General features: G+C 38.7%; 1 protein-coding gene across 1 annotated transcript; it reads left to right on the top strand.

Moving 5' to 3' along the window:
• The first annotated feature begins 9,583 nt into the window (after positions 1–9,583).
• Positions 9,584–12,723, top strand: LOC109120034 (uncharacterized mitochondrial protein AtMg00810-like). The gene is made up of 4 exons (XM_019213401.1): positions 9,584–9,699; positions 12,033–12,097; positions 12,174–12,406; positions 12,508–12,723. Exons 1-4 carry the CDS (start codon positions 9,584–9,586, stop codon positions 12,721–12,723), a joined length of 630 nt encoding a protein of 209 aa, XP_019068946.1.
• Positions 12,724–14,312: the final 1,589 nt, after the last annotated feature.

Here is a 14,312-nt window from a genome sequence, read left to right as displayed (position 1 = left end):
AGCGGCCACGTTATCGCTGCTTGTGCCATGGCTACATACTTATCATCGATAGCCTTCATCAAAGACTTCCTGTTCGATTGAGAACTCATCAGCAGGGCCCATACAAAGATCTGGGCTGGAGTCTTCTCAAAATGCTTGACGATAGAATAATATTTTGACTGCATTCTTCTCAAGAATTCCTCCGCTTCTCCTTTGCTTATTGTCCTTTTAGATTCATCCTTATTTTGACCTCCGAGATCAAGCTCTTCAAGAGTGTAACATCTTCCGGATCTGGTCATGCCTTGAGCGGCAGTAGTTTTAATAACAAACTTGGGCTTGATGAGAGTTTTTATGGCACTAAAGCAACAACCTTTGCACGTGTCAAAATAACGAACTCTTTCTTATCTTTGATGCTCAAAGAAGATGAAACCTTTTCCATATCATCATGAACGATTTGAGTAATCATTTTCGTTCCACACGAATCATCGTCTATCTCGATCATATTGACATTGCCTCCCCCATGATTTGGGAGCGGGTTGGTGTTGACATTTGGTGCCGCTGGTTGGATAAAGACTATCTCTTGGTTAATCAAATCCTAAATTTTGTGCTTGATGTTGATAGAATCCTCAGTATCATGCCCAACACTGTTGGAATGATAAGCACATATCTTATCGTGTCTGTAGAATTTTGAATTAACATCCACTTGTTTGGGCCCCATAAGGTGGATGCATCTGGTCGTAGTTAGGTTCTCATAGAGCTTTGTTCGGCTTTCAGCGAGCGCAATGAAGTTCCTTGAAGGTTTCTTCTTGAATCTAGGTTGGGGAGGGTCATGACTACCTTGTTGAGGAGGAGACACCTATTAATATTTTTAGGTATCTGGACGGGGAGCTTGGCTTCTGGAATATGTATTTGTTTGGTAGTTGGTAATGGAGCTTGGTAATTTGAAGAGGAACTTTGGTATAGTGGAGCTTAGACTTGATAAACAGGATAGGGTACTCTGTAGCTCGACTGCACGTTGGTGTAGTTGGGAGCAACACCCAGGTAGGGAGATGGAATTTTGTAGGGTGGAGGATGATTTGAGTAAATGGGAGATGGATTTTGGTAATTTGGGGGTGTACTTTGGTATAGTGAAGCTTGGACGTTTGGATATGTGGTGGTAGCATTCTAATAAATTGAAGGATTATTGGGATGACTAGCTTGCGTGTAGCAAGCTTGGTAGGACTTCTGGGAAAGTGAAGAATGACCTTGGGAATATGACGAGCTTCTGGTGGTTTTCCTTACCTTATATGAAACAACAACAATTTCTTTTCTTTTTTAAACAACCCTGAAGATCCAGTTGATACGGCTACACGGGCTATCTTTCCTGATTTTAAACCGTCGTCGATAGTCTCACCAATCTTGAATATCTCGGCGAACATTGCTCAAACGAGCAACCTTATTTCTATCATAATATTAGGCTCTTGCACTCGCACGAATACTTCAATGATTTATTTCTCAGACATGGGCGGTCTCACCCTTGCCGCTTCTTTTCTCCACCTATAGGCGAACTCCAAATAGCTCTCGGTTGATTCTTGCTTCATCTTCTCCAAAGAATATCGTTCTGGAACAATTTCTACATTGTAAGCACATCGATCGATAAAATCTTTGACCAATGCATTCCAGCTGGACATTGCCTTATTTCATGCGATGTTTACCATTCAAGAGCTTCTCCGCACAGGCTTCGGCTGAAGATCCGCATCAATAGATCTCCATCCCTACCAACTCCAACGAGCTGGTCACAGTAGGATCTCAAATGAGCCATAGGGTTGAACACTCCTCGAAAGGTGTCAAACTTCAGGATTTTGAATCCTTTCGGAAGATTCAAATTTGGATGCATGCGTAAGTCTTCATAACTAAGCCCGACGATATCAGGGACGCATTGAATCTCTTTCATGGCTTTCTTTATCTCTTTCTTGATGTCAACATTTACCTCTTCCTTTTTCCTCCACTCCTTTTCCTGTTTCTCGTAATAGTATAGATCGAAACCGTGCACATCATGCTTGGCAGGGACGGGAATTTGGAAAGTGTTTCTTTTTGGTAAGGGTTGAGATACAGAGAATTTTGAGCGGTTTGATAATTCTGTGGGTACGTCTAAGGATTGGTATTCTTATTTAAGTGGTGGTGGGGTGTTTTGGGAATTGATAGTATTTTGGTTTTGATTTTGTGATGGTGGAGCAGTTTTGTGGTGGGTATTTTGAGGATGGGTGGAATTTGGGGGTGGTTGTTTTGAGGAATAGGTGGAGTTTGGTAGGATGCGGAAACATATTTTTGAATTTTGGTAGTCATATCTATAATTGACTGATTCTAAGTAGGTGTAGATAGCTGGTTCTGGGATTGATCCATATTTGAAGAAGGGGAATAGATTGGAGGCCTCCCATAAGTAGCGTTAGAAGCAAATCCTGGAGGAGGCAGATCCTGTCTCCTTTGCATTTCTACTCTCATCTCTGCAGTCTGTTGCATCAACGGCATAATCAACTCATTCTGGTCTGCTGCAGTGGGTTGAGCCTCCACAACATCAGTTTAACTCACTTCTTCGTTATAATATCACTATAACTGTTTTTTCCTTTTTTGAGCTTCGTCTAGGAAAGAAATATGCGGGACCTTTTAATCTGGTAAAATAGGGATGATCTGCCAGCTTTTGATTGACACAGACCAGTTTCAAAGTAAATGAGAAGGAAAACAACTCAAAGGAAGACTTGCCAGTGAAGATTCAGAGTACAATATGCATAATATCACATAGAGAGCAGATAAACACACAAGTTGCTTTGTTTGGGGATATATTCAACCCACGAGTGAGGATGGAAACACATTTTTTAACAAGCAAAAGTTTTCTTGTTTTAGTTTTGGACACTGTCTCAAAAAGGCTAAATCACGTTGAGCTACGGTATTCTTGCAGCTGCTCTATGACATCTGTTGATCTGGTCTTCGTATCTTCTCGTTACATGAAGGGGGAATGAAAACTTTTGAAGATATGGGCCGGGCTGGGCCTGGAAAGGCTGCCTACGTATCTCACAAGGAGAATTAAGGCTCAACGTAGTTCGAGTACATGATAAAACATTTTCATTCATTTTTTCATTAAGATTACAAGGAAATTTAAAGGCAACAATAGAGAGTTTTAAATATAAAATGATGACGACACGTTAATCATTTCCCTTCTAGGTGCATTAGTCTCCTCCTTTAAGACGGCCTAGGAATGGAGGTGTGTAGATGATTTCCTCGTCTTCGTCTTCCTCAGTCGCTTCAGGGTAAACGTTATCGGGACCATTATTGGCTCCTTGCTCGTTGATTGGGTACTTTTTGCCCATTTTTTGAAGATTATCAATCATGTTGCTATGGAAGGATTTGTTGTTCTTCCTTAACGCAACCATCCTTTCTCTCATGGAGGCAAATTCTTCCATTTCCACTGTCAGCTCCTTATCAAGTGACATGTTTTAGCTAACAGAGCGGACGTCTCTAATTCTATCCTCGCCTCTCTCGCTTCTCTTTCTTGCACTTTTAATAGAAGCATGTCAAACTTCTCTCACAAGTCCTCTGTCTCCATCTCAAGATTTTTCTTTCTCTTCATCTGTGATGCCATATCCTCATCCATCGTCACGGTTGTAGCTTTGTAAATTGCGGTAGCCATGTCAACTCTGAGCCCTTCCTCCTTGGCTTCTTGAATTTCCCGATTGATCTGTAAGTGAGTTCCATCTGGATATTCCTACCCTTGTCCATAGCAGTGATTTTTTGCCTTTCCTGAGACACTAGAATAGTGTTTTAGGATTTGGAGATGGGATTTTTCTTTTGACTAAGGAACTTAAGACTCAGAAAGTTTTGGTCGGACATTTGTAATTGTGACTATTGTACATTTTGAAATTTCTGGAAAGGAGTGGATTTTCGATATCCTCATTCATAGAAACATAACACATAAGTAGTTAAACACACATATATTGCGTCCTAATACATACAAAGGGACTCTTTTGTGCCAAGGGTAATCCTACTATATTTGAACGATGTACATGTGAATCTAAACCAAATATAAAGTTCCCCCCGAAATAAATTTTACTAGTTAATAATGTTCACAAAGGGGAAATAGAGGATAAAATATTAAAGACAAACCCACGCAGGGGCGATTTGAAAGTGCAATAAAGGCAGGCCATATAGGGGCTAAAAACAACATAAATACATATAAAAACCCATGCAGGGGCGAAGTCCACTATGCCGTTCCAGATGTTCCTGCTCCGTCGCCGTCCCCATGAGTCTTGCATTGCTGAAACATATATCTTAAAATCAACAAGAATCCTTCACCCAGGCGTCCTTTGTCTTTCATGCTTTCGTATCGCATCCTCTCGATTTTCTCCTTGATTCAGGTATCGATGTCATCATAACCACACCTCAGTCTTTCCACCTCTTGAGTCACCCTGTCAAGAGTATCTTGATTCTTGACAAACTTAGCGCATACCTCTTGGGCCTCTTTCTTTACATCTTGTAGCTAGGCCGCTTCTTTAGCTTCCCTGTCTGTTACGCTGTGAAAGCTACACGAGGTTTAAGAGGAGATGTTTTGTATGTCCTTGTTCAATAATTCTTTGTAACCCTTGTCATATCTAGTATTGAATCGGTTAGGTGTGTTGGTGTCCTTATCCATATGCTTGGCAGTTTTCCATTTTATGAACATTTCAGTCGCGTGGTGCACTCTATCATCTCCAATATCGTATACATAAGCACCATACACTTCTTTGGGTACAGTTTCTCTCCTCCCAAACTGTTGCAAGACTCAAAAGGATGCATAAGGGAGAATTCCCAAATACCTGGTAGAGGAAGCACAACCTATCTATTGCTCTCCACGGCGGCTTCTTTGGATATTAAATGGTCGAGCATCAATTGGAGATATTTTTCTCTCAATTTGGAGAAAACCTGATCCCATCCCCCTTGTTCTCCGATTGTCCGTATTCGCCCAATACAACATGTCATTCAAATCTGTAAGGGTGTTCTTGTTTTCAAGAATATGCATCTCTGGAGTCCCAGCACCCTTCGCTAAATGGATGAGGATCCACCACTGAAGGAGCAACTCGCATGCTTGGAAGTATCGATGTCCCTCTTTATAGTTTCTCACGGCTCTATACATATCGGACAGGATAACCGGAACCATAGGATAATACTTTGGCTTCCCTTGGTTCTCATACCCTTTTAACAAAGTATGCGCGATTGTTATAACTATGGTATTGATGCTCAGGATTAGACCATGTGGGAATACCATTGTTCCCAATAAAGCTACATCAAATGCTAGAGGATGAATTTCATTTCATTCTCTGTTGGAGATCTTGAACTCTCGATTGTAAGTGACGTAGAAGCTTGCATGTACAAATCGGATGTAAAGATCCCTGAATGTTACATGGGATTCTTGACACCAGTAGGCAAAGTCTTTTCCCAACCTTAACCAGTCCGCAATATTTTCTACCGAAGGCTTATTACGGAAAAAGATGTCTTCTTGTTTTCTCCCTTTTTTTTATCCTAGTGCCTACTATGTCTATATAGTCTCTTATCTCCTTCAAAGTCGGGGTAATTTCAACGGTTCCGAATCGAAACACTATTCTTTGTCTATCCCAATATCCCGTAAGGACCTCAACCAGTTCCGGAAAACCGTTCATGTTGATTAATTCTATCAGAGCACCACATATTTATTAGGGGTTCTTCTAGGATCCATGTCTGATTATTATATCACATCGTGAGTTTAGTTAGAGCTGATATGACCATGTCGAACTTTAGAAAATGGTCTATATCTACAAAGCAGAAGCTAGTTAGTTTTACCCACCCCCAAAATGATTTCCACACATACATCATCCAAATGTCACATAAAATGATATGTCGTGAGGTCGAACACCTTAGACACGATTTTGGGAGTTTTCTACTAAATGGACTGAATACACCTTAGGTATTAAGTTGTTTTATACTAATGCTTAACTTTGGTTTTTGTTTCGCTCTAGTTTAGGCTTACTAGAATAGTTTTCAACTTGATGGTTACTCGAGTAAGACAAACATCGGGGTGAAGCTACCAAACAACGTCGGATGGCTGCATTACAAATATTTATTTGATAATTCCAAATGAACTTTTGTGTATTTCTGAAGAAAGTCATGGAAAACCACATAACTTTCTAATGCATATTACATACCGTTTCGCAGAAATATGCCATGAAAAATTCAACAGTTGTAATAATAAAGTAAAACAAATAAGCAATTATAGACAAATAATGTAAGTCTTAATGTTAGAATCCTCTACATTCCCTAGCAGAGTCGCCATTTCTATCTTATCAAAAATATTGTTTATAAGATTTTCGACCTTTTAGAGAGTCGCCACTTAATTTTTTAAGAAAAATAATGAAAACTACGGTTTTCAAAAGATTTAAATGTGAAAAATCATTTCAAATTTTTTAAAGGGGTTCGAGAATACCTATTAACATCTTAGGAAGGTTTTTAAAAGCACCTAGGATGTTCTGCTAACTTGGGGTTATCCAACAACTAACTATTTGGCTAAGGCTTACAAAAAAATACTCTTTAGAGTTGTTTGAAAAATGAAAGCCTAAAATCATTTAAGATAGTTTTGAAAGTGCAAATTTATTTACCTAAGGGAACTTTAATTTGTAAAATCCTTTTAAGATATTTACTTGATTTGGTCGCGTAGTTAAACACAAAGTGACATTTTGCGGGGTTCGGATTCTTCTAACCTTGATCTAACGACAAAAAAATAGTTAAATATTAAAAAAATAGGTTGGGAGAGAGAGAAAAAGATATTTGGGTCCAAACCCGGGTTCTGTTCGCCTTGATCGGAGTTTTGGACCCACCTGTTTTGGATTTTTTGACCCATTCATCTTTTTGGGTCTTCGACCCATTTTACCTGTTCTAAACTAAGCAAATAATCAATACAAAATAAATACAAAAATTAAAAAAGTCAAGGGCTTGGGCCCGAAATAATGAAATACGGATCCTAAAAAATTCAAATCTTGGACCTTAAAGGTCCCCATTTCTTCAACTTTCCGATCTTGTACGGATTCTTCCAACTTTGAAATCTCTCTGTCTTTTCCGGAACGGCTGACTTGAATAAATAGTTATATTGGGACTTCATGACCCTAATCGAAGAAATGCAAAGAAAGAGTCTCCAAAGACTCCGGAGAAGTCGATTCATGCATAAAAAATAAAAAAAGATACAATTTGAAATGAGACACACCTCAAATCTATAAAATACAACCAAGACGTATAAAATGAATAAATGAAATATGCAAGTTCATGATAAGTTTACTGCCCATATAAATGCGAGATGGCAAGGAAATGCATGTAATATTCAAAGGACTCCCACCTAGAATTAATCTTACCCTCGCGTGACATTGAAAAATATATAATAATGATTATGGATTAGCAATCATACCAACAGTGGCTGAATGGAGAATGAACTAATGCAATTTTATAAAGATAAAATAAATAAATAAAGCAAACCAGTCGGCATCATTGGGTTTTATGCATACAATGCAAAATTAAGTCGAAGCCGCTGCAAATTAATAGAGTGAATTTAAGCATTGTGACACATAAGCAAAGCAGTAAACAAAATACACAACACATGTCACTGTTTTGCAGAAAGATTTAGACATGATGAGGGGGAAGGGTCTTAGTACTTCCACAATTTAAGAAGAGGAAAAGTGGCAGTCACATGCAACAGAACTCACAGATAACTTAAGCCTCATTTTTAACATGAAGAAATATATATTTAAAGTCAGATAAAGGAATTAAAGTAAAAAAAACTACAATTTTTCGAAATAAGATTCTATAGAAGCAAGAAACAACTCATCCTTAATAAGCACATACAAGAACGCGACACCGACCTCACACCATGGAAAGGATTCAGCAAGGATCGTATAAGAAAACCAGTCTAATTGACGTTAGAACCCCCCCTAACAATTTTTTTTAAATAACTCATATTTGACTCGTAACCTTCATACGGATTTATAAGGACCTGGACAACGATAGAGACAAACAAATTGTTTGAACTTGCACTCCTACCCAAAGTCACCCACAGAGTAATGGTCAAGTCACTTGACGGCAAACGACAATTTAATAAAATGAGTGAATCTTATCTTTAATTTAGAAAAAAAAGTACATTGTCTAGGCCTTCGATAGTACCACTCCTTAGATAATCACGCAAATTTTAGCAAAAATAACCTGCTAGGAATGTACCCTAGATAACTCAACTGACATCCAAAACAAGAGTAAATAATAACAGTATGTTCCCTTAACAGAACGCCCAAACTCCTAAGCATTTCAAAAAAAAACATTTTACACAAACAAAACGCGAAAAAGATCATTATGCCATTATAGAAACATTAGATTGTTTAGAACTCCAACAGTTAAGAATCAAAATGTACTAGGCATCAAATTACGCATTGGAAAGCACAATGGAAGACGAAGATTCACATAAATCAACTCAAGAGATTGACACCTATAATCTACCAAAAGAAATCTCATGCAATAGCCATCACAAAATTTAGTCTAAACCAAATGATCAATAATACAAATTCAAAACCAAAGATGACAAAACTAAATGAAGACGAGGCCATGAAAGGCTACATGAGACTAAAATAACCTTAAATCGCTCCTTCCCTATTCCTTGGGAAAGAGTGTACAAACTACGATGGAAGGAACTAATAGGAGTAACTATAATTAATAATAATTATGTGACTCACGTGTAATTACTTATTTATGCTTCCTCTATATATACTGGATGTACATCACTTTATTAACAAGACTCATTATTCTATCATGGTATCAGAGCAAGGGTTATACTCTTCCGAAACCTAAAAAACCTGAAACCTAAAACTCTTCTTCTTCTTGTCGATCAAAAAAATCAAATAAAAAATTTCAACTTATTCTTCCTTTTCTCTTAAACATGGCAGTCGATCCCCTTGCAACTCTTCCCTCCGACGTGAAATTGATTCTTCACAATCTTCACAATCTCATCCCAGAAAAATTAACTGATTATAATTATTTGGATTTGTCGAATTGCGTTAAGACAGAGCTTTCCGCCAATCTTCTTCATAGTTGGGTCGACGGTACCAGAACAGTGCCGCCCATCAATGTCACCGTAACGGACAAAGATGGTACGACCTCGACGGAACCAAATCCCGCCCATAGTTCGTGGCCTCTAGTTGATGCTCAAGTTCATGCCTGCCTTCTCGCTTTGATTAGCCCGCAAATTCAGAAGTATGCTCGTGCTTTTACTACATCTGGGGATCATTGGATTGCTCTTGCTACACGCTTCAACTCCTTATCAACAGCCCATGTTTTTCAGTTGCGTGACCGTCTTCACACCGTCCGGAAGGGCACTCACACCATAGTCCAATATCTTGACAAAGCAACCTCTATTATTTCTGATCTTGATGCCATCAATGAACTTGTTCCCGAATGAGATTTCATCAATGCTGTTGTTTGGGGCTTGCCTGCCAAATTTTCCTCTTTAAAATAGCACATCCCCTATCACGATGGCCCACTCACACTCAATCAAATATCGTGTTGGTTGAATGCAGAAGAATTAAATCTTGCCATGGAATCCAAATTGGCCCTCGCTGACTCGACAACTCAGACAACCTACACTGCACTTTACGCGGCTGGGCAGGGTGGTGGCGGACGTCCAGGAAGACGGTGCACACCGCGGCGGAGGTAGAGGATGACATCAGTCACTAGGACAAAACAGCACTTTTAGCCGCAGCAGACCTGACCAGGATAGCAGACGCGGAGGCGGCAGTTTTTCGTCAAGTCGTTACATGCCTGTGTGTCAAATCTGTGACAAGCGCAGACACGCGGCTCGTGTGTGTTGGTATCACTAGGACGAGCAGTCCGTTTCTGCCCCTACCGGTGTAACTTGTGCGATGCATGCATCTACAAGAAACTCTTCTAGTGATTTGTATTTGGATAATGGTGCAAATTCTCACGTGACGCGTGATTACTATCAACTCCATAATCCGACTTCCTATTCTGGCGCCGACACAATCACTGTAGTTAACAGCCAATCTTTACCCATCTCCAATATAGGTTCTGGCTATGTTTACACCCCCACATGTACTTTCTCATTGTCCACGTTACATCACGTCCATCCCTAACATCCAACCTTCTGTCTGACTATCTGTTCACCAAAGAAAATAACTGCACTCTTCTTTTTAATGCCCATAATTTTCAGATAGTGGACAATTAAACCAAACAGATCCGGTACAAGGGCCGTTGTGAGCAAGGTCTATACATTCTTCCTTCCAAGCTATCTGCGTCAATATCATCTTCTTCAGTTGCTCATCAAGCCATTCATTCCTCTACCTGGCACCGTAGACTTGGTCGTCCATGTGCCGAATTTACTAAGTCCATTATGTTTGTCTTAGGTTTTCCGTTTTCTACTAAGGATCATTGTGAGTCGTGCTATGCATCCAAATTGAGTCGTTTACTATTTATTTTATCTGATACTAAGGCCACAACGCCATTTGAATTAATACATTCTGATGTTCGAGGTCCAACCTCCATCTCCTCCTTTAATGGTTTTCGTTACTATATTTGTTTTGTTGATGATTATAGTAAATTTACATGACTTTATTCCTTAAAATGCAAATCTGAAGCATATTCGGTTATTGTAAATTTTGAATGCATGGTCAAAACACAATTCAATTCCAACATCAAAATATTTCTTAGTGACAATGGCAGAGAATTTTTAAACAATGCCTTTGGTTTTTTCCTCCAATCTCTTGGTATTATTCATCACACATCTTGCCCCAATACTCCTGAAGAAAATTGTATTGCCGAACGCAAACACTGTCACCTCATTAAGACTGTCATCACTCTCCTTCATGAGTCTCATCTACATGCATCCTTCTGGGTCGAGGCGTTGGCCACTGCCAACTATCTCATCAACCGCATGCCTACACCCTCCCTCTCTAACACATATTCTTACGAATATCTCTACAAACACCGTCCGGATTACACTCACCTTCGACCTTTTCGTTGTCTTGCCTACCCTTGGCTACGACCTCACACTCAACATAAACTACAACCCCGGTCTACACCATGCGTCTTTCTAGGCTACCACCCCACCATAAAAGGATACAAATGATTTTATCCTGCCTCTCAAAAAGACATATTTCTCTCGTCATGTTCGTTTTATCGATGATGAATTTCCCCAGTTGAGTTCTGTCACTGCCACGTCCAACCCACTTGGTATTATTCCAATCTTTCCACCGAGCTCACATGGCCTTGTACTTGCACCCGTTAACCCATCCATTCTGCAATAAACAACTAACCCCGACTCTCCTGTCCAAAATGGACCACCCAGCCCCCACAATCCACCTATCCCACCAAGCTTCAACCCACCTCACCAACAAATTCCACCAGTCGAACCAGCACCCCCTCAACCCCCACCCCCACCACCATTACATCCCATGCAAACTCTTTCCAAATCTGGCATTTTCAAGCCCAATGCCCACACCACTACTTTACCTGCTATCTCTCCATCTGAACCTATTACCTAAAAAAAAGCCTCTAGCAATCCCCTTTGGTGTCAGGCTATGGATGATGAATACAGGTCTCTTATTAATTAGCATACTTGGGAATTGGTGCCAGCACCCCGACATCGAAAACCAATTGGTTTCAAGTGGGTGTACCACATCAAACGTAATGCAGATGGATCCATATCTCGTTACAAATCTCGCCTAGTTGCGAAGGTTTATCATCAAGAGTATGGCATTGACTATAAGGAGACTTTCAGCCCAATCGTCAAGCAGCAGACTATCTGTCTAGTCTTGTCTCTAGCTCTTCATAATGACGGGCCCCCACACCAGCTAGATGTTAGCAATGCCATTTTACATGGCACTCTGGAAGAGTACATTTATATGGATAAACCACCCGGCTACATTGATTCCCGCCATCCACACCTTGTCTGCAAGCTCAAAAAGTCCCTCTATAGTCTTAAATAGGCACCCCTTGCTTGGTATGGTTGTTTCTCGTCTTTTTTGCAGGATATGGGCTTCCACACATGCACTCATGACACGAGTCTATTCACTCTACAACACACTTGTGGCCTGTATATAATCCTTCTCTTATTTGATGATATTGTGATTACCGGTAGTTCATCTGATCTTATCTCCATTATCACGAAGGCCATGCATCAACATTTCAGCTGAAAGATCTTGGACCTTTACATTACTTCCTTAGCATTGAAGTACTCCATACCTCCTCTAGTCTCCTACTTCATCAGTCAAAATACACTGAGGAGCTTCTCACTCGGGGAGGGATGGCTGAAACCAAAACTGCACCTACTCCCATGGCTGTCCGTCCGCCGTCCAACTTAAACAACCGTCTCTTTGACAATTCGACCCTATATCAAAGCATCGTGGGTGGACTTCATTATTTGGTTGTTACTCATCAAGAAATTCAATATGATGTAATCGTGTCTCTCAGTCCATGCATGCTCCAACTGAACAAAACTTCCAGGCATTAAAACGGATTCTTCATTATCTAAAGGGTAGCTCACGTCGTGGACTTCTTTTCCAAAAAGGAAATCAGAAGCTCTCCATCTACTCCGACTCAGACTGGGCTAACGGCAAGGATGATCGTCGCTCCACTACCAGGTATCTGCTGTTTCTTGGACCAAATTTAATCTCTTGGTGCACCAAAAAGCAGACGCGGGACATTTTCGATGAGTTGTGACTTTCCTTAAGGGTTGTGATTTTTTCAAAGGGTTTAAACTTTTGAAAGGGTTGTGTATTGTGATATTTTCAAAGGATTTGAACTTTCGAGAGGGTTGTGACTTTTTTGAGAGGTTGTGACTTTTCCGACGAGCAATGAATTTTTTGAAAGGTTGTAACTTTTTTTATAAGGCACAATTGACACCTATTCATATTACTATTTGTTAGCTATAAATAGAGAGGCTTCCTATCACTTCTAAACTACGATTTTATAAAAGTATTCTGCTCTTCTTCTTCTTAAAAGTTTCATGGTTATTTGCAATAGTTGATTAAGTTCAAAGTTCAACGATATTCGAGAAACCACATAAAAGTGTTGGTGAACAAATTGTAGCAAATCATTTATACATTCACACTCATATTTTTTCTAATAATATCCATGAGTTAACATTGAGGAAGATTTGTGGGAAAGACAATAATAATAAACAAATATGAAAAAAGTCACATGATTTGGGTAAGATACTTTTTTATTTTTTTTTACCATCAAGTGAATGAGTTTCTTTCTAATTTTGCTAAAACAACGTCAATGTAATCTACTGAATCATTATCTTTTATGTTAATTCAACTGTTTCAAAAATATATTTTCACTTTACTTATAATATTATAATAATTTTTTAATAGATATGTAAGTAAAAATGAATGTAGAAACCAAAGTGTTGGTGCCAAAAGTTGTTACTCAAATGGAACACCATAGTGAATATAACATGAACATATATTTTCGTCTTCCCTATTTAATATCTATGTATCGTTCCATATACTTTTTTCTTTTTAAAATTTATATGGAGTATGAAATTTTTTATGTATGAATTTCTTGTTATTTTGTGTTCATTTTAATTTGTGAAAATGTTATGTTACAAGATACACTCCTTGCTAACTATATAAAAATAGATAAGAAAATAGTTATTGATCATAAGATAATCTTAAATTAAATTAAAAATTGTATAAACAATACTTTCAATTTTATTCATGTATTAATTTTTATTATTTAAAAGTTTAATATTTTATATCACAATACACCTTGTATAACATAATAGTTATTTCTGTTTGACAACAAACGTACGATATGTATGAGGCAGGAAGAGAGGAAGACCGGAGTTCTACAAAGATAAGCTAGAAACGTAAAGAAATGAAATAGTTTCTACCAAAGGTGATGACGTTCATATATTAAAATTATATAATGCTACTGAAATATTATATGTATATCTAAAACAAAGAATTTGGTTAGATATAACAATAAAGTAACTTTAATTTAACCATCATTCGTTATAATAAGGGCTAATCCATCGGTGGCCCCATAAAATTGGCATCAACTTTCTCTTACAAGCCTGAACTAACCTTTTTTCATTTTAGACACCTCATTTGAGGTCGTAATGTGTCATTTTAATATTATTTTGCTGATATAGCATATTGAGTGTGACCCATTCATTAACCGCATGTCAAGCTCCTTTTTAGCCAATTTTTATTTTATATTTCGTTCTTCGTCCACATTTTTTCAACCACCATTTTCTCAAGCTTGAACTTCTTCTATGGTAAAATATATTCGATGATGCCATA

The sequence above is a fragment of the Solanum lycopersicum genome, chromosome 4 (assembly GCF_036512215.1).
Source record: "Solanum lycopersicum chromosome 4, SLM_r2.1".
In the NCBI taxonomy this organism is placed as follows: Eukaryota; Viridiplantae; Streptophyta; class Magnoliopsida; order Solanales; family Solanaceae; genus Solanum; species Solanum lycopersicum.
Note: the sequence above shows the minus strand (reverse complement) of the source record. Positions and strands in the feature narration are given on the sequence as shown.